We start from the raw sequence: 25,343 nt of genomic DNA, 5'->3' as shown, positions 1-25,343 counted from the left end.
TGAGTGTGCATGTGTGTATATATGGGTGCACATATACAGGTGAGTGTAGGTGTACATATACATGTTTTTAATTTTTGGTCATTTTTTATTTTGTTTGAGATTTTAAGTTTTTTAATTTATGGCCATTTTTAGTTTTGTATTGGGTTTCATATTTTTTTATCATTCCCAAGGTAAAAGTGTATGTAAAATTACTATAAAGTGCTATTGTTACATATGTACCATAGGGTTTTAAGGTTTTGACTTATCGTAGTGTGGCCTCATTGAGCGAAGGCAGAGACCATCCACCATGAAAGCCTTGACATCACTGTTGTTGGCTTTACTCTTTACTAGCTCACTTGATTAAGCTTTGTCTTTCAAGTTTTAGCTGGCCAAGTTAGTATTGCAATGTGGCACCACACACGTGTTGTGGGATCATGGTAATCTTTTTGAGCCTTGGGTTTGCTTGGTGATGCCATGGAAGTGTGTGCATGGTACTCTTTGGGGTTTAACACCATGGGTGGCTCTTTATTAAGATTGGAACAAACATGGGTTTAACTTCTCTAAAGGTGGTGTTGGCATATAAGTCGAGGTGGAACCCATTGCTCTCCATTCCTACTTAAGCTTTAGGGTTGGCATCAAAGGCATGGCTCTTGGCACTCCATCTTTGGTCTAGCATTTGATGTCATGGTTGCAAAGGCTTATGGTGTGGGTTTTCATGACTTTGGAACCCAAATATAAGGGTTCCCTTCATAGAAGCCTTGCACTTCTAGCAACTTGGTTGGGATCCAATAGAATGTCAATTGCTAGGCTTTAAGTGGCGTTCTAGACTGCAACATGATTCTCTTTAGCTTTGAAGATTGGGGTATAATCCATGAGGTTTTTCGTAAGGGTTTATGTCTTGTAGAAGACTTGAGCTTCTAACATCTTAACGAGGATCCATGTTGGAAATAAGGTTGCAAGAATGCATGCACACGCGCATACCCACACGCACACAATGGAGAAGCTCAAGGGAGCACATAATGAGATGATAGATAGATAATGAATGTGTGTTGTACACAAAGAAGATAAGTATACCCCAAGATGGGTGTATATTGAGATACGGGGGAAAAAAGTGTCTCAGTATGTTCACACACATCACTACCAAATATGGCTACAAATCCCCCCTAGGAGTGATACTGTGAACAAGGGGTGAGATGGCACTAGAAGTACAGAGATGTGCCAGGCTCTTTGGACTGTGATAGTCCAGAGCCCAGACTAGTCCCCAAAGGGAAGTAAGCTCAAAGCTTTGCAAAAAGCTTCAAACTTCTCTTGTGGGAGAGCCTTCATGAACAAATTTGCCAAGTTGTCCTGTGTTGGGACATACATCTGAGATACATCATTGTCTACCATTTCTGATAATACCTAAGCAAGTAATCACGCAATCTGCAAAGTGCTCAGTACTCTTTGATGTAACAAAGGTGGTTGCTAATAAGGTCGCTGACAATGGAGACCTGCAAGGTGTATAAAAGAAATGTAGAATATAGTGAGTAGAAATTTTACTCATAAGATGTAGAGATCGATGTCACTGAAGTAAAGCTCGTAGATACTTTCTCGTGTATTTGCACACCCATTTGTAGTAGATCTGACAAAATTACTCCAAAATTCAATGAAGAACAGTGCAAATCCGATTCCCGAAGATGTCTGCAAAAAACCAGAAACGATGCGAACGCCCACCAAAACACGTTTGAAACAAAATCTAACCACCCGCAATACTGTAGTACAAAGTACTACACACTTCACGGTCTTCTTTCTTCTCCAAAAAGGGCTCCTTTATCCGATTCAAGAAGACATGTAACTTGGGATAATGGGTAGGCAAGCACAGGGAGCAAGGAGCATATGCCATGATACCAAATGTTGAAAATAGGGTTGCAAAAATGCGTGTGCGTGCGCACACAGAGTGGAGAAGCTCAAGGGAGCACACAATGAGATGATAGATAGATAATGAATGTGTGTTGTATAAAAAAGATAAGTATACTAGCACGGAGAGAAAACCTCCTAAAAAGGAAAAAAGTGCATCGACTAGTCCTAGTGTGTTCACACACATCACTACCAAATTTGACTACAGTCCAATGAAGCCTAGGGATTAGGTAAAACTCTATTACATGCCTCGAGGGTTTGGTAGAGATCTTACTAGATAGATCTCCGTTGGATAGGCTTTTGGATAAATGGTGGATACCATGTCTTTGCAATCCACAGTCCCCTAAAGTTCCTTAGCATCAATAGATTCTGGTATCCTTAGCTATGGTGCCTTGATACCATGTGACCAAGTACCTTCCCATGTTTGATGATGAACTTGAGTAGGTTCAACAATATTCAACAAAACTTGTATTGATTCAACGCTTTTTAGAGCTTCTCTAAGTGTTCCAACCATTTAGAATGCATGCATAGATCATCATGGAGGATCTAGCTCTTTCATAGCCTCTACTCATTCTTCATTCCCTCACTCTTTAATTAGCACTTAGCCTTTGTTCATCATCTAACCATCATATGCCCTTTTCTCCTAAGAGCACAGACAACCTCCTATTTCTATTTATTACAAGGCAGAGTTGTGCTCTATAATGTAGAGATTCGTTTTTTGTGACAAAGCAAGTCTCCACATATCTTGTCATAACGCATATGGAGATTGGTTTTTGTGACAAATGAAAACGCTTTTCATATCTTGTCATAACACGTGTGAAGGCACTTGTAGGAAATCCATTTCAAAGGACAAATCAATTTACAAAACGGGAGAGAGCACATGCTTGGGGAGATAAAGTTACAATTAATATCATCACACTAAGGATGCTCACCGATTGTGATGTGTTGTTGCTTTATGTTCTCACAACAATAAAATGTTAGTACAGAAAAAGTGCTGAAAATTGTTGGCGTATACAACATAATGGTGAGGCAAACCAACAAAAGAAAGCTAAGACCATTGCACCTATGCCCTTAACATCACTAGCTGGATCACTTTGAGTTTTAAAAGAAAGCTAATTACACACCCATTTCAAAAATTGAGTTCCAAAAATGTAAAACTTCGAATTGTTCAAACATCGACGCCATTTACAAGCCCTTTGACATAGAAAAACACACTTAACTACAATTAGCAGTACAACAATTGCTTGAAAAGGAGCTAAGAGAGGATTTGTGAATTGAGGAAAAAAGAATATCTACAATTGCTTGAAAGGCAGCTAAGACAGGATTTGTGAATGGAGGAAAAAAAGAATACCTGCATATCCTCTCTTACACTATTCTCATCATTGCTATAGCTCCTTGCCTTTCCCCTTACTGCCTACGACGAATAGTTACAAAAGCATATTTCTTATGTTTGCATTTGAATTTGAGATGCAAACCAAGAGCGGATTCGCAGACCGAGAAAAAAGAACATGGACATGTTTTCTTTGCTCCATTTAGTTGTCTTTTTCCAACAGTTGCATGGGCGTCATAATTTGGCACCTCATATATTTGCATTGGAATTTGAGATACATTCTGCATCACTGCATTGCCACCTCTTAGCTCTATAACATAGGGCACGTGAAAAGTAACAGAGTCTTTGGGAGAGCTTCCTTAGTCATAAAGGTAACTTATCGAGAACTAGCAAATCAAAACAAGCACCACAGCTCAAAAGTAATGACACATCTCAATAGTATTGCACCCACATGGATCTCATTGCTTGCAACATAGCTTTACAAACAAGCTGCCCATCCTGGTTTGGCATCCCCATTAAAACAGCACAAAATTACCTCATGTAACAAGTGAGGATATGACTTTTACTCCATGGCACTCACATCACATCTCATCCATTCACATCTATCCCGATTCACATCACATCACATCCACTCAAAACAGGGAGAGCTATTTGTGTTTCACAATCACGGGAAAGTGAAGCGACTCGTATGAGAATGGAAAAAAATAACAAAGGCACTAACTTATTGATGTAAGTGGGTGAACCAAAACCCTCTCTCTCTCTCTCTCTCTCTCTCTCTAAGTGGTACCACTGTCAACAGCATCTACAACATCCAACAAACCCCCAATCTTGTGCTATTGAAAATGTTGTATTCCCTAGAGGCATAGTAGATGAACACCACAACTTAAGTTTGGTCTTTTCCGACTCCACATTTAGCATAAAATCTCCATGGTCTTTATTTATGTATTTGGTCTTATAGATCCATTTGGCCTTCTACACACGTTAATAGAACTCTCTTTCTTTCTTTGTATCTATTGAGACATCATTACAACAGCTCTAGGTCATTATGGGCATCCTCTTGTGGCAGAAGAGTACTCTACCACATAATTTTGATATAGCATGTCCTCTATAAGACACCCACCATTGGGACGACTTAAGGTCATAGAGTACTCACGTGTACTCGTACATTCACAGACCCTTCGGGTCTTTTGTAGACCTCTCTCTCTCTCTCTCTCTCTCTCTCTCTCTACTTACGTAGTAACAAAATACATTAGTATAGAATAAACACTCAGGACTGTTAGTCTATTACAAGTTAGAAGCCAGCAATTTTAGCTCTACCAAGTGCCAAGGCTATAATAGATGAGGCTCGAGATATGCATCTGCCTTGCCCGAGTTTCAGTGTTGACAAAAAACCTGCAAATTATGTATAATGGACCTGCAGGATTCTCAGTTTTTCTGTTAATAATTTTCAGTTTAAACAATCTCGAAAAATTCATTATAATTTAGTGATCATTTAAAAACTTATAAATTTTTAAAATCAAAAGTTGCATGGTCTATTAAGTGTGAAGACAGCCTGGGAGCCAAACTTTTCAAGCATTCAGAAAGAACCGACACATTTCAGCTCACAAAGTTTACAATGCACAGACCAGCATTGAATGCTCAAACCAAAGCCTCCAATTCTCTCTCTTCCTTACTAAACCTTAGATAGCAGAGACGAAGCTTTTTCTTTTGTTCTAAGAAAAGCTTTTGTTTGCCTACAGCCATCGTATACTCCTCAGTTCCTTTGCTAAGGATTGACAGGCCTCCATTGGCATCTCCAATGTCTTCCATGCCAGCCTCTTTGTTCTCTTCCCACTGTTGAAACTCATCATTAGGCCAATCACTAAGTGCAACCAAAAGGTAAAACAATGTATCCAATCAATTGAGGAATTCTTGCCAAGAAGATATTATTTGGGAGATTTAAGTGAAAAATTTTGAATAACCTTGAGAGTAGCTGCAGCGCTGACACCGTACAGTTGGTTCCAGTCCAATATATGAGGATGTGCTCGCGATATAGCCCAAGGTCTGCAATCATTCAACTCTGTTGTTTAAAAAAATCATTCCCTCTTGTTTGGGGCTCAAAGGGTATTATTATAGATGGGGAGAGACTTGATATTTCATTCCAGAGGCCTGCTACACATACAGGTCAAAGGCACCGTCAAAGGCACTGCGGGATAGCATGAGCCCGCTCACTGTTCATTCCCATAAATTGGGGATGGAGACAATGTTGTCTGGGGTATATACTCCACAACACGCATCAGCTTTGCCACCTAGAGGTGATCAAGACAGAGGACCATTGACCTAACACTTTCTATTAGGAAGGATCCAAAGAAATTCAGTCCAAGATATCCAGATCAAAGATGCCTAGGCATCTTGCTAGTTTACTTGCCATTGAGACATGATGTCAAGAACCAGATAAACAATGTCAACTCCGCAGGCGACTATGACGAGATCTAGAATGATCCTCCAAGCAACACTACAACAACTATAGACCTACTGGTGCTATGAAATCGCTTACAGAGAAATAAGAACAGCAGAAGATTTGGAAAAACACAATCACACACAAGTAATCTCAAATTCTATTAACTCCAAGAACTTAAGCTCAGATATACAATGGATAGAAGTATGAATGGCTGTCTAGAAGTTACAAAAGATTAACACACAAAGTTCAAACCGAAGCCCAGGTTGATGAATCACAGCGTGTCCCCAAATGCTGCCTGTCTTCTGCTAATTCTTGCCTTCAAGCACAGAGATGAGCTCTCCGAGACTGCATGACTGCTGAAGTAACACACAAACAGAAGCCCAGGTTGATGAATCACAGCGTGTCCCCAAATGCTGGCTATCTTCTGCTAATTCTTGCCTTCAAGCACAGAGATGAGCTCTCCGAGGCTGCATGACTGCTGAAGAAGGAATGCTTGATGGAATAACAGCTTGTCCCTAAATGCTGGCTGTCTTCTACTAATTCTTGCTTTCAAAATCTCCTCTTGCTAGTGGTGCTCCTGGCTCACGGTCAACTCAGTTGACTCTTTTGCTTTTCTTTGCTTTTTGACCAAAACTGGTGCTTTTCCATAAGCAAACTTTATGGTCCCTATTCCCACGCTTTCTTCTACCTGTCCACTGTCCGGGCAAGGGTTCCATCATGTGAATAGTGCTAGGAGGGCCAAATAGTTACATGGAGTGTCATTTTTGTTTGGGAATTCGGAGTGTCTGGTTTGGCCAACTAGGCACAGGGAGAAAGAAAGAAAGACATATTAAACGTTTACAAAAGACCCAAAAGGTCTATGAGAGAGAGAGAGAGAGAGAGAGAGAGAGTTAAGTGTTGAGCCAGAAAGCTGGCAATGTCCGGAGTGTCCATATATGATCGAGGCAAAGTGCTCTCAAAGCATAGAAGGGATAGGCTAGCACTTGCCACCTAACCATAGGCTCCAAACCATACACAATGGTAACAACTACCAATGGTAAGCTACCCCCCCCCCCCCCAAGCTAGAGACCCAACACAACCTTGGAAATCCCACACTCAAGGCATGCCCGTCCCATACCATGAACCCCCAGTCTAAGAAGAATGCGTGGGAGTGGGTGAGCTCGAGCTCCTTGTAAGCAAACTTTCATACACACACACGAGTAGACAAGCACACAAGAGAGAAGGATGGCTGAATTGTCCATTTTCTTCTTACTTCTCTATAACCATAACATAAAGATAAGAGTGCTAGTCCATAGAGTGAACCTGACTATATGAGCCAGCACATGGCTGCATGCTCATGGAGCAGATTGTTGTCTTCCTGCTGGAAAGGAAGAGAGGCACCTACAGTTATGGACATCTCTATGTTTCCAGATGTTTCATGAGGGAACAGGTAACTAGATGTATGCTATTGTTGGTACTATTGTTGAATGGTGTTGTGAATGGTTCTGTATGGAAACAAGACAAAGGTTTCAAGGGGAAACATGCCTAAGGGTTTCATGTGGAAACAGGTCGTAGGTTTCTCGAGGAAACATGTTTTTGGTTTGGCCAGGAGATAGGTCACATGCAGGCAGAGGGTACAGGAATGGACACATGTTTGGTACAACCTTGCTGCTGATTGGACAGGGGTTCGGGAATCCATGACTGAGATGGATAGTACCGTTGGAAGGCAGAGAGGGTTGGTACAAGTGTGTCGACTGTATGGTATGCTCTGTTGTGATGTGAGTTCTCTTTTGGGAAAGAGTTTGGAGTCGTCGTTATGATGCAAGAGCACTACATGTGCCAAGGTGTGATGTTATTCATAGGGTGAGAGGCTATGGATGGTTGTGGCAACCTTGATCATGGGAGAAAGCTTTTGTATCAGGCTCAATGTGTGGGAGTCTTCTGATGTGAACAATGGCTGGACTTGTTTGTGGATGCCGAGTGGATATGAAGCCATGACGCAAGGTCTTTGCAGGCTACAAGAGTTCTACTGTGACGGCTGAGTTTCCAGCCTTATTGTAATCAAAGCTCTCTTAAAATCAATTAAAGAAATACTACAAGGGATGCCACTGCGTTTTAGGGCCAATCGGTGTCCGTGTACTGTTTGCAGGACCACTCTAGCTCCCCCTATTTGTTTTCCTTTTCTAGGTCCCCGATGGTGTTCAAGTGTTTTGTGTGCGAGTGTTTGTTCCGCACCGCCCTTTGGTTTTGTTTGAAGACCGAGGCCGGTTTACAAGGTTCCGTTGCCGGGACATCGTCGACTTTCTCAAGTAGACGAGCCTGTGGTTGCTCTGGCCAAACTTTCCTAAGGGGGCGAGCTCGTGGTTGTCTCATGAGAGTCACATCAAAAGCTTCAACATGTGGAAAGTGAGAAGGAAGTGCAGGAGGCAGTGCAGGACTGTGTGTCTTTGCCTGTATCAGGTGAAGAGCAAAAGCTGAAGATGAAGCTTAGGAGAAAAGACACCAAGGACAAGAAGTAGTCGGCTAGGAACAAGAAGCAGTTGAAGTGTTATGGTGCAAAAGATGGGTTGAAGGCTATGGCTTTCGACACTTTGTCATCGGTGGTATCTTCACGGAGGCTTCATGGGTTCGGAAGGCAACTTCTTTCTATGTTTAGCAGTGGTGATCTACTATGCTTCATCGGGGACTTGTGCTTACCACTTAGGTGGAGTGCAAGCAGGTTTTGGGTGCCTGAGGATGTATCACATGAGGCTCAGACGGAAGTGGAGGAACTTGATGAGGTTCTTATTCCCGAGCAGATATTGGCACACAAGGAAAGAAAGGTACAAGGTAAAGTTTCCTGTCGCTATCTTGTGAAGTTCAAGAACTATTCGCCGATGGATGCAAAGTGGATGGAGGAGGGTGACTTAGCAAATTCACCTCCAGTATTGCAGCTTTATCTTGATGCCTTTGAGTTGGAGCTGACTCTTGCTACGGCTCATTCAGGTTCAGCAGAGCTGGGGTCTGGAGCATTGCCTAAACCTCCGCTCCCTTGTTACAGATAGGCTTAGTTGTCATCTAGGAGTCACTTGGTGACATCTTTGTATACACCCAAAGGTACTAATAGCTGACAGTACATCTGTTTATGGGACTTCTATGATATTGTGTACTAGTCACATGAGATGGTACAGTTGGGTATGGTTCACAATCCAAGTACAAGGTCACCTGGTTATGTTTCTTGGCATGGGAGCAGCGATGCAAGCTTTCATGGGTGCATACCCATGGAGCAGATTGCTTTCTTCCTGCCTCGAAGGAACAGAGAGACCTGCAGTTTTGGGCATACCTATGTAACATAGTTGAGGGGCAGAACTACAGCCAGACATATTCAGACATGGGTTTCATGCTGGGCCAGATCAGATGTTTCAAGGGGAAACAGGTCACCCAATGTTTGCTGAAACAGGCAGGCAATGGTCACAGGAGTGGACACATGTTTGATATAGCCTTGCTACTGATTGGACAGGGGTTCGAGAATCCATGACAGAGATGGTTAGTACCCTTGGAAGGTAGAGGAGGAGTGTACATGTGTGTCTATTGTAAATTTGTATGGTATGCTGTGCTGTGATGCGAGTTCTCTTTTGGGAGATATCACAAAATTCCTTACAGCTTCTATTTTTCTTTTGTTCATGTGTGGCATGTGGAGCCTGACATGACATACATGTATGGGTAGTGTAGCCTGACATGGTGTGTCTGTGTGGCATTTGGAGCCTGACATGACAGTACATGTATGGCTTGTGGGGCCTGACATGGTGTACATGTATGGCCATGGAGCCTGACATGATGAAAGTCTCTGGGACTAGCTATCCTAGAGATCTTGTGTATTTATGTTCTGGGAAGGATCCGGAAGGATCATGAGCCCTGGACATTTTATCGGATACAACTGAGCAGATGGGTGTTTCTTCCAATATAATTGCACTCGTGTGTGCATGACTTTGATTTTATCTTTGGATGACTTGTCTTGTTTGCCTGGACAATGCCTGAGATTTCTTCCTATGTTATCCATGGGGACGGGGACGCCTAGGCACCCTGTGGACGTGTATGTGCACACCTGTTTGGGACTGACAGGTGGTCTACATGTGTTTTGCAGGTGGTAAGTATTCCCAAAAACTCAATTTACAGCTTTATAAGTTCACATGTTAATAATTATGGGTGCAGGTTCACACTCACTTATAAGTGACCGGACAACTTATAAGTGAGTACGCATTGAGTAGGACTTATTTAATACACGTGGCAGCCCCCACAGACCAGGCACTGGACATTATTTGGACCATGTAGGCGCCCCTTTCTGGACCAGAAAAGCACACGTGTGGGCTATTTTCAGCAGGGGAGCCTTCAATATTGACAAAAACTCCAGATTGAGGGGGGGGCGCATGCTTTTCAAGAGTGCATGAGGGCTGGTCGGCTGGTTTTCAGCCTGTTGGCAAGTTTCTACAGACATCCATCGCGACTGAAGTTCACTGGATGCATGGGAGAAGCTGGCCGACTCTTGCTACATGTTCTCCACTGCTGGGCGGCTGATTTACAGCTGGAATAGAGGCTGGACAGAGGTTAAAAACAGGGAGGAAGACCTAGTCGTGGGCTTCTAGACAGCTTTCCTTCCGACCCGAGGTTTGCAGGCTTGAGCACAACAACTGGTCGCTTTCTTCTGTGGCTACCGAGGGCTAGTTAACTGCTGAAAACATGCACTGAGGGCTGGTCGACTTTTTTTTTTTCCGAGAAAAGATCCTTTCATTAGTTATAAAAAAACGCCCATAGGGCTACAAAAGATCCTCTCCTGCTCATAAGAAAAATAGAGCAGTGAACAAAGCAAGGCAGCCTGGGAGACTCTCCCTAGGTGCTGCAAAATACAAGCATCAGTACAAAGAACTGAGGGGCTAAATCATACAATAGGAGGGGGGAAAAGCCAAACAGGTGGCCTGTAATGCCAACGGGGGGATCCCGTGTGTAGGGTATAGAAGGGGCCGCTGCGCCAGGTGGTGTGAAAGGCCTGGCGCCGCAAGATCGCCTCATCCGAGTCGCCCGGATGCGGTCATACTGTCCTCGCAGGGTGTGGATCAACTCTTGCCAAATCCCCCGTACAGTCTCTGCTGGAGGCTCCAGTCTCCCCTCAAAGGCCCTGAAACACCGGGCCCTCCAGGTGAACCAGATGGTGAGGCTGCTGAGGAGCTCCCATCGTAAATCCCTCTCCTGTGTCCAGCTGGCGGACGAGAAATCCGGTGACGGAACAAGACGAGGTTGGCCCCTAATGAATCTGATGGCCTGACTATCCTGCTCCATCTCATAACCCATAGCAGGCCCTGACGAAGTCGACCAAGCAGCGGCACCCCACGTAAACATACCCTCTGGAGAGAGGGGGGCCAGAATACGCAGCATCCGCAGCCAAATCTGTTGCGCCTGAGGGCAATCCCATAGGCAATGTCTCTGTGTCTCCATAGGGTGGCCGCATCGGACACAGGTCGCCGGAAGACCGCTGAAAACAAGCCAGGTGGCAACTACTGAGCCCCTGTGGGCGACTAGCCATTGGAAAGTCGAGATCCTGCGGACCTGTCGACTAGCCCAGAGCCGGGCCCAAAAATCCTCCAAGACCTCCTGTGAGAGTCCCTGTAGTCGCCAGTGCCCCGCTGCCGCTAGAGAGACCATCCTCCTCGCCGTCAAAATATGCCGCCCCAGCCGAATAGTATACTGGAAAAAGGTGATCTCTGTGGCCTCAAGGGATACATAAGGATCATGCCACTCGTAGTCCCCAAGGTCCCACTGTAGCCGGGCCAAGGGGCGCGCTGCATATGCCCATATGCGCCAATCCGGGAGCACATCTGCAGGGTCTGGGTCAATATGCCACTTCCGAGAAGCGGCGGCCACTACCCATATCCTCTGAAAGGTGCACTCTGCAACCAACGGCGACTCCACCTCCACTCTTTGAAGTCTGCCCTCGTCCTGAATCTCATAGTAGAGGCATCTGCCATCCTCAGTGCAAGCTCTGACAGCAATCAGGATCTCCAACTGTGTAAAGGCTCCCATCCACCGTGGGGCCACTGGCTCGATAGGCGTGAACCACTCCTCTGTGAGTGCCTCCTGAATATCATCCCTCATAATCAATCCCCCTCTGAAGTGACTCAGCCTCTCCACCTGGATCTCCTCTGGGAGACTACAGAAGGCCTGCCAGTCTCCAAAACTGCGTGCTGGGCCTGCCGCCAAAGGTCCCCAGGCTAGACGAGGCCGAGAACCCAGCATATAACAGTGGCCTTTTGGATCAGCAGTGCTCCCACTCCGGCATGGAGCCCGGACCCCGGTTTTAGATGGATTCCTCCTGGCACAGCAGTGCGGTATTTGGGATGCCAGATTGGACTAGATTTGTCACCTGAGGAGCAGATTGCCCTGCTTCTTCTGAGCATTCGGAAGAAGCTTTTGTATTGGAGTACACCTCGACTATCCTTGGTTGGGAGGGTGGTGGTGGCAAATCAGGTGCTGTTAGTGACCATGTGGTACATTATGTCTTGCTGGATCTTCTCGAGCTCTTGTATTAGCCAGGTACAGAGGCTGATCAGGAACTTTCTGTGGTCTGGGCGGGACGGTCAGCCAGCCTGGGCAAAGGTTGCATGGGCAGTTATTACACTTCCGCTGGCTCAGGGAGGCTTGGGTATTATAGATCCAGTCGATCAGAGTAGAGCCTTATTGGGAAAGCTTATTGTTCGGGGGCTTCTTCCAGGCGCTGAGCCTTGGAAAGAGCTTCTCTTGCAGCGGCTGCAGGCTCGGGCTCCCCCAGCAGGGGGCACTTGGGCACCAGAGATTCGATGGATCTTCATAGAGATGAGGAGGACATGCCTCAGTAGAGGATGGGAGGACAGATTTGCTTTGAGCATCCTGAGAGCTTGGGAGCTGCTGAGACCGGGGCTCTCTCAGCGACCTCCTTCTTGTGTTGAGGAGCGGGCCAGAGAGCCGCTCATCTGGAGCCCAGCGGTTCGCACAGAGCAGTGCGCCAATTGATCAATGCTCCCGAAGCTGCACTAAAAACCTAGAGTGACTGCTCTGCCCGAAGAAGATTGGCCTCTTGGCCATGCAAAAATAAACCCGTGTCGTCAGCAAACTCAGCATCGGGCAGGTCCTCCCCCCGGACTGGGAGCTGGAGTCCTCTCAAACCAACCTCCTCTGCCGTCAAATACATGCTCATAGCCTCCGCAAAGAAGAGAAAAAGAAAAGGGGCGAGGGGACACCCCTGACGGACTGATCTGGTCAGCTCAAAACTCGGCCCCCGTCCTCCTGCAATCAACACCTGGCTACGAGCTGTGGAATACAGAGCTGCCACCCCTCTAATCCAACCTGGCTCAAAGCCCAGGCGAAGCATAGTGCCCTCTAAGAAACCCCAATCGACTCTATCGTATGCCTTCTCAAAATCGAGAAGCATCACGACCAAGTCCTCACCAAGAAATCTAGCTCGGGCCGTCGCCTCCTAGAAGGTGAAGATGTTGTCAAAGATACTGCGCTCCTTGACAAATCCTGTCTGGGTAGCATGAATCAACTCCCCCAAGAAGGGCTGGATCCTCAAACTCAAGGCCTTTGCTAAGACCTTGTAGACAGTATTGAGGATCGTAATAGGTCTCCAATGTCGAATATCGTCTGATACTCCCTCCCCCTTGGGGATAAGAAAGATCAAGCCCTCTGAGAAGCTCTGTGGCATCACCCCAGTGTCCAAAACATACTGAAAGCCCCTGCGGAGGCCTGGGCCCAAAAGGTCCCAATAGCGCATAAAAAAGGCTGGCGTCAGTCCGTCCTCCCCTGGGCAACTATGTCGTGGCAGGACCCTCAAGGCCTCAGCAAGCTCAATCTCTGAAAGAGGCGCACCAAGAACTGCACACATACGATCTGTGACCCTCCTCTGCACATGGGCCCACACAGTCTGTCTGCAAGTATCCTGATCCTCAGTGGCTGGCTCCGCTGAAAGCAGGTCTCTATAGAATCCAGTGGCAATGGCTCTGATCTCTCCAGGCTCAGTAGCTACCGATCCATCCGGCCTCCCAAGCTGACGGACTCCTGCTCGAGCATGGCGGGGTCCAGTAATCTCAAAGAACTCCCCAGTCACTCTATACCAAGCTACGTCCACTGAGAGGCCTGACGACTATAGTAAAACTCGTGTCTCTGCTCCTCTGCCTCTCTAACCTCCTGGCGTGCCTGGCTAAGCTGGGACGCCACCCACTCACATGCAGGCTGCTGCTCTTGAAGGCGCTGAAGCGAAGCAAGGCTGCGTCTCAGCCGATGATCCCGCGCGCGAATCTCTCCCAGCCGTGTCAAAGCTGCAGCGTGCAGAAAAGAGCTAAGCTCGATGAGTCCCTGGGCACACTGGCCTGCTACATCCTGGTCAGAGCACTGACTATCATGCCAGATCCTCTCAATGTCCTCAGCGAGACTAGGATCTGTAAGTACCCTCTCTGGGATCCTCAACTGCAAGCTGGGCTCCCGTGTCCTCTCCTCCAATGTCAAGATAACTGGCGCATGATCTGAAAATGAGGTGCCAGCGAGAATGCCGACGGAGCCCCCTCGCTCCCCTAACCAGTCGCCCACATAAAAGCGATCAATCCGTGATAGATTAGTCCCTCCCTACCGGCGATCCGACCGAGAGAAACTAAGACTATCCTCAGAGCGGGAGAAGGCCCCATGCTGCCATGCATCAGTGATCCTCAGTGACATGCAAAACCGGTCCCAAGCTGCAAGCTCCGTGAAGTGCATTGTAACATGACTGCCTCCCACCCTATCGGCCGGGTCCTCAAGCATGTTGAAGTCTCCCCCAACACACCAATGTGGGGCCTCTGGCAATGCATCCGTAACCTGGGTGCAGAACTCTGCTCTGGCACTAGCATGGTTGGGCGCATAGACGTTGAGCACGCCAATAGCTCATCATGCATCCTCAGAATGACATACTGTGCTCTACCAGGCACAATGATCCCTCGATCCACAATGGCCTGCCGCCATACATCTGCAATGACCATGCATACTCCTCCCTGTCCACCCAAAGGACCAAACCCTGCAGACCAAAAGGTGTCCCATCTACCAGGCATCACCGAACCATATCTCCGGATCCTGCTCTCACCCAAGTGGTGCTCCTGCATCATCAAAATATCAATGCTGCCACCAACCAGGCATCTCTGAAGCTCCTGCCTCAAGCAACCACGATAGCGTATAAAATGAGCTCCGCCAAGGCCCTGTACATTCCATGAGATGATTCTCATGGATGACCTGCTGAGGTGGATGCTGTCTCAGCCATACGACGGGCCTTCGCAAGCGGCTTGGATGGAGAGTAGTCCCCATCCGAGCGGCTGCGAATCTGCCCACCCGGTGTAGTGCAAGAATCACGGATCAGGCGCCAGTGGGTGGCTGGCTGTGGCCCATGGCGATTGCCTCCCGCTCTGACAAAGCAACCTCGTGTATACATAAATATCCAGGGTCGCGTGCTAAGTCTGCCACTATGCGAACGACCAAATGACAAATCCCTGAGGCGTCCACACTCCCGGGATCCAAGAAAAAGTGAGCCAACTCCCATAGTCGGCCTATCACATCTGTCACCTCCAGATCGCTCACATGGTGAGAAAACTCAACTGCCTGAGTCTTCAAGGTGCTAAGAGCGAGCTCCAGAGTCCACTCCCGGTCACATGGGCCACAGAGAGGGAGCGAGAAGGCCACCGCTGAATCAAGGGCCTCCTCCCCGCGGGCCGGAGGTATCACTACATGAACTCGGATGGGTGCTGGCTCATGGGGGTCCTCTGCTCCAAAAAGCCGTGTGAAGGAGTAATCAAAAGCCTTCGAGCGCTGTCTAGTGCCGAGGCGACTCAGCCGACTACGGATAGATGATATCCGTGAAGCCCGAATCGGCATGGTAAGTCTCCTCTGCGATGCTCGATCAAGATCGGTGCTCAGAGCCCTCCTGACTGCAGGTGAACGCCAGGGGACTGCCAGGGCCTCCCGGGGAGCTGAGGCGGGTGGGGGGGGAGGAGGAGGGGGCGAGGGCGAGGGAGGTGGAGAAGGAGCCGTTGCCGAAACCGGAGCGGGGACGGGAGGCGGCGAAGGTGGAAGCGAGGCGGTATGGGGGGATGGGGGTGGGGGGGTGAAGGAGGGGGTGCTGGCATCTCCTGGTCCTCAGTCGTCGCAGGGGTCTCCTCCTGGAGGGGAGCAAAGCTGTTCCTCACGGGAACCCGTGATGCTGAGACTGTGGTTGCTGCTGCAACGGTCTCTGGGCGTGCTGCTGCGGCTGTCTCCCTCGACGGCGCCCCTGTCCAGGCTGCCACTCCGAGGTCTCTGTGGCCTGAGCAGGTGTCCCGGAGGCTGCCTGCCGAGCCGCATCTGTGGGCGGGCCATCAGGGGCCTGCTGCTGCGGTGAAGGTCGGGGTCTCCTGCGAGGGCAGGCCTTGGCCAGATGACCGACCTGCCTGCAAATAAAGGACTGGTTCGGGAGCCCCGAGAACTCCACTCTCTGATCAATCCATCCCCCCCCCCTATCCTAGGTAGCTGAATGACCTTCGGAAGGGAGGAGATGTCAGACACCAAAACTCTGACTAAAGGTAGCCCAGCTGCTCTGGCCACCACTGAAGCTGCTGTGGGACCAGTCTCTAGCACCGAACCCACCAATGCTCCTAGCCTAAGAAGGAGCGAAAGGTACTCACGGCGGAGTCCAGGGAAGCAAACTGTAACATGGAAAAGGCGCTCTCCCTGCTCGGCCGCTGCTGGGTCAAAGCCATGCTGCCAAGGTCTGAAGAAAGCCCGAGCACCCCTGATGTCAAGGGGAGTCATGGCTAGGACCTTGGCCACGCTCTGGGCTGTCTCGAACTCGATCTGGTAATGTCCACGGCCCAGTAGCTGAACGTCCAGGATCTTGCCCACATCTGCAAGAAGGCGGGCCTGAAGAAGATCCCGGATCTCCCCTCTGCTGGGGCGAGTGCCGACTATACGGCAGATGGTGGAATGTGCCTGAAGGCATTCCACCTCTGCGGCGAGGCTCGCTTCCTCTTCCGGCGAAAGAGAAAGCCTGATGGGGGTGTCCTCAGGGGCGGGCGAGGGGGCTGCAGATGAGTCCCTCTGAGGTGGGACGGGAGGAACCTCCATCATGGTCTGAAGCTGCGTCGAAGGCGGAGCGGAGACGGAGAACCTACAAGAACCGAGCTGCACACGAAGGAGGGGGGAGGCGAAAGGTAAAAAAAATCCCTGGGGACAGAGAAAAACAGAAGGAAGAGGAGGGGGGGGGGGAGAGGCGGCGAAGACGGAACTCTAGGGGGGGGGGGCCGGGGGCGGAAGTAGCACGAAAAAAAAACAGGAGAGGGGGAAGCGAGAGCTAGCGAGGGGGGAGGCGAAAGGTTAAAAAAATCCCTGGGGACAGAGAAAAACAGAAGGAAGAGGAGGGGGGGGGGGGGGAGAGGCGGCGAAGACGGAACTCTAGGGGGGGGGGGCGGGGGGCGGAAGTAGCACGAAAAAAAAACGGGAGAGGGGGAAGCGAGAGCTGGCGAGGGGGGGGGGGGGGGGCGAAGGCGAAGTGCAGGGGAGGGGGGCGCTTCAGCGCAGGCAAACCAGGCTGAGGGGGGGGGGCGAAGGCGAAGTGCAGGCGGAGGGGGGGGAGCGCGAGGGCGGGCAGGGTGAGGGGTGTGCAGACAGAAGCGCGAGCAGGGGGGAGCGCGGGAGCTTCAGCGAGCCCTTTGATCGAGGGCTGGTCGACTTACCCTATGAGCCAAACAGAAAGAAGATGAAGATGTTGAGTTGTCCCCAGCTGATGTGGGAGTGCTATGGGCTGTCCATAGTTGTCATGCATGTGCTTGATGCCGGGAATGCTCACTTTTGCTGAGAATTGTCAGCAAATTCAGAGTATGTGATGTATCCTTGTTTTCATATTGTATTGGAAGAAACAGGTGCAGCTAGTGGTGAACCCTGGGCACCCGCATAAGTTGTATTGGAAGCAGACTCCTTTTTGGTAATTTAACCATAAAGGGGGGGGGAGAGGGGGGGGAGAGGGGGGGGTGTCAACCCATCTTCTAGCCCCTAGTGTGGTGTACTGTGCAAAGTTGTCATCTTGTTTTATCTGCCATGCATATGTGTATTTTCAGATTTCATGATTGATTAGATTTTCCATGTTTAGTTGCCCCTTCTATTTACAGGAGACAGTTTGGGAGTCTTTCTTGTGATGCAGCAGCACTGGATGTGTCAAGGTGTGATGTTGTTAATAGGGTGAGAGGCTATGGATGGTTGTGGCAGCCCTGATCACGGGAGAAAGCTTCTGTATACAAGACTCCATGTGAAAGAGTCTTTTGATGTGAACAATGGCTGGACTTGTTTGTGGATGCTGAGTGGACAAGAAGCCATCATGCAGGGTCTTTGCACGCTTCAGGATTTCTACGACGGCTGAGTTTCTAGCCTTATTGTAATCAAAGCTCTCTTATAATCAATTAAAGAAATACCGCAAGAAACGCCACTGTGTTTTGGGGCCAATTGGTGTCCGTGTATTGTTTGCAGGAGCACTCTAGCTCCCCCTGTTTGTTTTCCTTTTCTTGGTCATCAAAGGTGTTGAAGTGTTTTGTGTGCCAAGTTTGTTTTTGCACCACCCTTTGGTTTTGTTTGAAGACCAAGGCCGGTTTACAAGGTTCGTTGCCGGGACATCGTCGACTTTCTCAAGTAGACGAGCCCATGGTTGCTTTGGTTGGGATAGTCACCAACTTTCCCAAGGGCGTGAGCTTGTGGTTGTCTCATGAGAGTCACATCAAAAGCTTCAACATGTGGAAAGTGAAAAGGAAGTGTAGGAGGTAATGCAGGATTGTGTATCTTTGCCTATATGAGGTGAAGAGCAAAAGCTGAAGATGAAGCTTAGGAGAAAAAACACCAAGGACAAGGAGTCGTCGGCCAGTAACAAGAAGCATTTGAGGTGTTATGGTGTAAAAGATGGGTTGAAGGTTATGACTTTCGACACTTTGTCACTGGTGGTATCTTCACGAAGGCTTCATGGGTTCGGAAGGCAGTTTCTTTCTATGTTTGGAAATGGTGATCTACTATGCTTAATCGGGGACTTGTGCTTACCACTTGGGTGGAGTGCAAGCAGGTTTTGGGTGCCTGAGGATGTATCACATGAGGCTCAGACGGAAGTGGAGGAACTTGATGAGGTTCTTATTCCCGGGCAGATACTGGCACACAAGGAAAGAAAGGTACGAGGTAAAGTTTCCCGTCGTTGTCTTGTGAAGTTCGAGAACTATTCACCGATGAATGCGAAGTGGATGGAGGAGGGTGACTTAGCAGATTCACCTCAGGAATTGCAACTTTATCTTGATGCCCTTGATTTGGAGCCGACTCTTGTTACAGCTCATTCAGGTTCAGCAGAGCTAGGGTCTGGAGCATTGCCTGATGCTCAAGAGGGGGGTAGCACCTCCGCTCCCTTGTTACAGACAGGTTCAATTGTCATCTAGGAGTCGCTTGGAGATATCTTTGTATTTACCCGAAGGTACTGATAGCTGATAGTACATCTGCTTATGGGACTTCTATGATATTGTGTATGTCACCAGGAGGTGAAACTTTTTGCAGTTGTTTTCTTTATTTACATTTCTTTATAAATATATATATATATTTTTCTTTCCTTTCTCTTTGGTTGCTGTTGTTTTCCCCCGGGATCTCTTGGAAGGGCTTGGGCCATTGCAATGTCAGAATGGGTCAGCCAGTGGGACTTTGGACCAGTGGTTGGCTAAGCCTGAGAACTGCACTGAAAGATGAATGACAGTGTCCAGGACATGGCCACTGAATGAGGGCATAGGCCAGTTTACACTAGTAAGTGGCCGCCACCGAAATGTGAATGTATCTTGAATTCTAAGCAAATTCTGAAGTGACCATAGTGGTCAAAGATGGTCAGGAGACCAGAAGGAATGCAGATGACATCATCCCTAAAATCTAGGGAACTGCTATTTTGGGCAATGTCGGAATTGAAAAGTGTTCACGTCAGTTTGTGCGGAATGTCAAGGGGACCAAAAGCTGGCAAAGGACTGTTGTGAGAGTGTGAACCAGTCAGGAGATTTTTAGCTTGGAAGATTGCATGTGGGAAAAGGCTTAAAAATGTGCCAAGTGTCAAATTTATGTGCATTTTCCACATTGGGAAGGGGAAAGCGTGGGATTTTGGGCTGAATGAGGCTCATTTGCAGCCATGATGGTGGATTGTTGCAGGTTAAGAGCTATTGTGGTGCACTCCCTTGCCCTGCAACTCATGTATTGAGGGTTGAGCTTGCTCCCCGCAGTCTCTCTCTCTCTCTCTTGCAGACTATGGTAATGCTCTCATCAGATAAAATCACGTACAGTTGTGTGAATTTCATGCTTATATGCAGAGGCTAGTTGCCTCCTTGAACAGGAACCGGTGTAGTTAGTTCCTACACCAAAGCAGGGACGGAAGAGGGTAATAACCTCTTCAATACAACGCTGTTTCAGCACTGTTTATGTGACATGTGATGGTCTTCGACCGTAGTAATCACAACCTTAGTCTAACTAAACTGCACTTAATGATGTTTAAGAGATAGACAAATATGTGTCAATGCAATGCAGCTATATTAGATGATGAATGCGGTTACAATGAGATCCAAATGGATCTATACTGCTGAATATGCTGCCTATATGCTGAACATGCTGAATGAACTGCTGTCCACTATCTTTCCCTTGTCTCCTGGGAAGGAAACGCTGAAGGGATAGCTTTGGAACAGATGTTATGCTGACCTGATGATGAAACGCAGATGCGTTTGCAGATCTGATGGGCTGAACTGAACTGATGATGATGCGTTTGCTGAAGATGATGCTGATGATGATGCGTTACTGCATATGCTAATGCGTTGGCTGGAAATGCTGCTCCCAAAGCTTCCTGGAGGAGATGCGTTGGAGCACACTGGGCTGAATGCTGCTATGATGAGCTTGGTTGGCTGAATGGAGAGGCGCCTGTATATATATGCAAGCATGCTGCTGGTCGGCCAGCATAAGTGCTGTCGGCCAAATGCCATGTCCACAACTGCTGTCGGCTGCCCCATAAATGCCTGTAAAATGCCTATAAAATTGCATAAATGCCAGTAAAATACCTGATGACTCCTGATGATGCTAATGATGCTAAAATGATGCCATGTCACTGTACACCTGAATGGTGTGCACGTGACATTCCCCGCTGCTAAACTGTTGCTAGGTGGTATACCTGGCAACCTTCGACTCCTCTGTGATCCTTCTCCTCTGAACCACCGCCCCCTTCTGTCTTCTGCTGCCTGGACTGAGGCCGTCTGCAGGAGTGAAATCCTTCGAGCCAAGACTCTATGTACTGCGGGAACTGAATGGCAAATACCTAAGTCACCCCTAACCTGCCTCTGGAAACCTTTCACCTACCATCTCCGTCGTACCTGAAGCTCTGAACCTCCTGAGGCGATGTTGGAGCAAACTTCCGTCTTCTGTGGAAGAGAAACCCCCTACTGCTGCCAGTTGAAGCCCAAAACTTATGTCCTCCTTTGATGATGGATGTCATTCTTCCCTAAGAGTTCATGGGCAACATGTATGCAAGACTGACTGCTAGGATGTCTGTTATGCAAGCCATGTGCAACCCTATATGCTGTGCAAGAATGCAGATGGATGGGTTACTGATGCAGATCTAAGGGAAAATCCCTAAGGGTGGCTTGCAAAATTTTGAGAACTGGATTTAACTGTGCGGAAGCGATTAACATGATGTCTGACTGAATGACTGATGGAATGAAAATGCTCTAAGGCTGGTTACCCTGTAACGCTCTGATACCAATGTGACATGTGATGGTCTTCGACCGTAGTAATCACAACCTTAGTCTAACTAAACTGCACTTAATGATGTTTAAGAGATAGACAAATATGTGTCAATGCAATGCAGCTATATTAGATGATGAATGCGGTTACAATGAGATCCAAATGGATCTATACTGCTGAATATGCTGCCTATATGCTGAATATGCTATCTTTCCCTTGTCTCCTGGGAAGGAAACGCTAAAGGGATAGCTTTGGAACAGATGTTATGCTGACCTGATGATGAAACGCAGATGCGTTTGCAGATCCGATGGGCTGAACTGAACTGATGATGATGCGTTTGCTGAAGATGATGCTGATGATGATGCGTTACTGCATATGCTGATGCGTTGGCTGGAAATGCTGCTCCCAAAGCTTCCTGGAGGAGATGCGTTGGAGCACACTGGACTGAATGCTACTATGATGAGCTTGGTTGGCTGAATGGAGAGGCGCCTGTATATATATGCAAGCATGCTGCTGGTCGGCCAGCATAAGTGCTGTCGGCCAGATGCCATGTCCACAACTGCTGTCGGCTGCCCCATAAATGCCTGTAAAATGCCTATAAAATTGCATAAATGCCAGTAAAATACCTGATGACTCCTGATGATGCTAATGATGCTAAAATGATGCCATGTCACTGTACACCTGAATGGTGTGCACGTGACAGTTTAGGTGCTGTTTTTTGGGCTGTTATGTTGCCCGGTTGATGCCAGAATGCAATATGACTTTGCTAACGTCTTGCAGGACAGTACAAGGGTTAATTTGGGCTGAAAACAGAGCTGAAAATAGGTCTGTGCAGAAAATCACAGCAAGCTGAATTGTGATGTTTTGGACTCCATTGGGTAGTCTGATGTCTATGGAAGTGAGCCTGTCAGTTGGGACTCATTCTGAGATGTTGTGGAGCAGTTTTAGTGCAGTTATGCTGGCAAATTTCTCCTAGAATTTGTAAAACTCAGCTGGTGCAAGTAGAGTGCTCTGTTGCACTCGTGCTTTGTATTTTCCAACTTTTTAACAATAAAGAAATACCACAAGGGGCGTCGGACTTCGGGGCCAATGTGTTGTTGAGCGAGGGAGCGAGGATTCTGTGATTGTGTGTCTGAGTAAGTCCATGTTATTTGTGAATGAATTACCGCTTTATGTGTCCATAGACCGGTTTTATGGTTCCATTGCCGGGATAGGGGTCCTCTTTTCTGCAAGAGCCCGAACACGATTGGATTGGGTGAACAGGAGACACACATAGTGAGGTACAACTGAGAAAGAGTACGGGAAAGAGTACGGTCTCTTTCTTTGGATACAGGTTCCCTTAAACTTTCAGTTGACAGTATGACAGACAAAGGGAAAGGCAAGCTCCCTGTCGAAGAGAGTTCCTCTTCTACTCGCAGACAGCGTATAGAGGTGACAGGTGCCCAGGTGTCAGCCTCTGCTCGGATGGAGCCAGTAGTACAGCCAGCCTTGTTAGAGGAAGAACAGGAACAGGAGGATTTGTTTCAGGCACAGCTTCTTAGCATGCTTGGAACCTTTCAGAAGCTAGTTAAGAATCCCAGAATGAAGAAATTTTTGCAGTCACGTACAAGGGATTCCCAGGTTGAAGCATCCCAGCATGCAGTAGAGAGGACACAAGAACAGTTGCAAATGAGGGTAGAGCATGTTGAGCAGGCACCTGTGACACTAGCTGATCCAGTGCAACATGTTACCCAGGCACAGGTACAGGCATTTAATGGCCAGGGCAGTACTGTGCAAAGGGTCATGCCGACCATTCCTCCATTCCTTGCTTCCCAGCCTGGCTATTTTGGTGGTGGGTCTGTTTTCCAGGCCATGGCTAGGCCGCCCACAGTTTTGCCAGGACTGATGTCAAGAGGGTCACCAGGAATGATGCCTATGGAAGCTATGAACCCTCTTTATGCCAATATAGGTGTGCAGCCCAGATTTCAAACTTATTTTAGTCCAGCTTTGGGGCCCCAAGCACCTGTCAGTGTGGCTGAATTTTCTCAACTTAGTGGACAAAGAGCAGTAAGGACTGATGCAGAAAAGGTGCAAAAGGATTACAAAGAAGGAGGTCAAGCAGTAAAGTTTGAGACTTTCAGTGGGATGCAGGACAAATTGAAAGAACTGACTTTTATTCAGCAGTTTGATGCAGCATACACTGGGGGTAACTTTACAGAGTCTTCTAAGGTGCGGAAGGCTGCTACTTTCTTGAAAGGCAATGCATTGCAGTGGTGGACCTCACTGTTGATGCAAGGACAAGCACCTGCGCAGCAGTTCTCTTTTGCCTGGCTTACAAATACTTTTGAAGTGGTTGTTATGACAACATGGCACAAACTTGATGCAGCCAATTGTGTAAATTTGGAAGAGTATAATAAGAAGTTTTGGGATGCACTCTTGCCAGTAACTTCCTACAGGACAGTGCTATTGTCAGAGCAAATAGAGAAGTATTGATGTGGTTTGCCCAAAGAAATCAGGGATTATTGCATTAAGACCAATGTTTCTAATATGACTCAGCTCATTGAGAATGCAAACATGGCTAATGCATTGCTACAGGGAGGTTCACGTGGCTTTAAGAACACAGTGAACAAGGAACCTCAGGGCAAACAGGAACCAGTTGTGAAGAGGGATTTCCCACCTAGACCATTCTATGGAAAGAAGCCATTTGAGAACAAGACTTGGCAGTCACTCACAGCCTCAGAAAAGTGTTGGTCAAGGCAAAGGACAGAAGAGGCCACTGTATGGCAAGTCATTTGAAGAGAGAAAGGCATTGATGCAAGCTGGGAAATGTTTCATCTATGAACAGAAAGGGCATATGGCTGCAAAATGTCCACAACAGCCAGCAAAAGATGCCGAGGATAAAGAAAGGCCACCCAAGAAGAAGACATGCCGAGTGCAGGATTGGTACCTGACATGGTTGGTGACCAGCCATGTGATAATGCTACAGAATTGTGCAAAGCATGGGGTAAAATCAGAGATGCTACAGTGCTGATTTTTTTTGACCCTGGTGCTCGAGCCAACTTTATTTCACCGGCATTGGCAGCCAAGTTGGGAATTCGTGCTGAAGAGATGGGACCAGTTGGACAGGCTGATTTGGCATGCCCTGGGCATTCAGTTCCTGTCACTCCTATACTTGGCAAACTTCGCATGCATATACAGAGTTATGTGGACACAGAGGAGTTTCTTATCATGCCCTTGGAAGGATGTGATACAACCTTGCTACTGATTGGACAGGGGACAGGGAATCTATGATTGAGATGGATAGTACCCTTGGAAGGTAGAGAGGGAGTGTGCAGGTGTGTCTACTGTATGGTATGCTATGCTGTGATACGAGTTTTCTTTTGAGAAACAATTTGGGTGTGATATGCAGCGGAAGTCTTTGTATTGGGAGATCCTGTCACACAAATGCTCACACCGTCTTCTGTATCCTGAGTTTCGTGAGTTTAGCAATCCACTTTAATACTTCAAACTTTAAAGAGATGAGAGAGAGAGATATGAGAACTGTACACCAGATTGGGTCCCGAATTACCCACTGAAGGACCCCCTATCCCGATAACGAGATAGTATTTGCTTTATTTCTTTAGAGAGAATGACTGTGGACTGTAGATAAGCCAAACGCAAGATCTCGGAGGATCGGAGAGTGGCTGATCTGTACACTGCTGTAGAAACACCTCGATGACCTGATCTCGAGCCTATGCACTCTTCCCAAGGGCATGAGGAAGGGCTGCACACCTGAGGCTGAGAGAAGAAGAAGGTGGACTGTTCTACACTATGTTAGAATGCTGAAAACACTTATGAATGCTGTGTTACCTTCACCAGATGACTGTTGCATGTAAGGATGATGCACAGAAGGCTAGATACTGATGCAAACTGCAGATTCAGGGCTGGAAACTGCTGCAAACTGTTGATTCAGGGCTGGAGACT

The 25,343-nt window shown here is 47.7% G+C and overlaps 1 protein-coding gene across 2 annotated transcripts in view; it reads right to left on the bottom strand.

Annotated features, from left to right (window-relative positions):
• Window positions 1-4,685: 4,685 nt before the first annotated feature.
• Window positions 4,686-25,343, bottom strand: part of LOC147615390 (SAWADEE protein) — a 40,687-nt gene continuing 20,029 nt past the window's right edge. Inside the window, exons 3-4 of one of the 2 annotated variants that reach the window (XM_086779490.1) lie at window positions 5,167-5,248; window positions 4,686-5,066 (exon numbers count right to left, since the gene is read on the bottom strand). In XM_086779490.1, coding sequence (XP_086635616.1) covers window positions 5,064-5,066; window positions 5,167-5,248 — 85 coding nt within the window. In that variant the 3' untranslated portion in view covers window positions 4,686-5,063. The remainder of the gene's footprint in view (window positions 5,067-5,166; window positions 5,249-25,343) is intronic. The other variant, XM_086779489.1, reaches the window with a different exon arrangement.

This window comes from Cibotium barometz, chromosome 40 (genome assembly GCF_041138505.1).
Source record: "Cibotium barometz isolate CiBa-2024 chromosome 40, ASM4113850v1, whole genome shotgun sequence".
In the NCBI taxonomy this organism is placed as follows: domain Eukaryota; kingdom Viridiplantae; phylum Streptophyta; class Polypodiopsida; order Cyatheales; family Cibotiaceae; genus Cibotium; species Cibotium barometz.
Note: the sequence above shows the minus strand (reverse complement) of the source record. Positions and strands in the feature narration are given on the sequence as shown.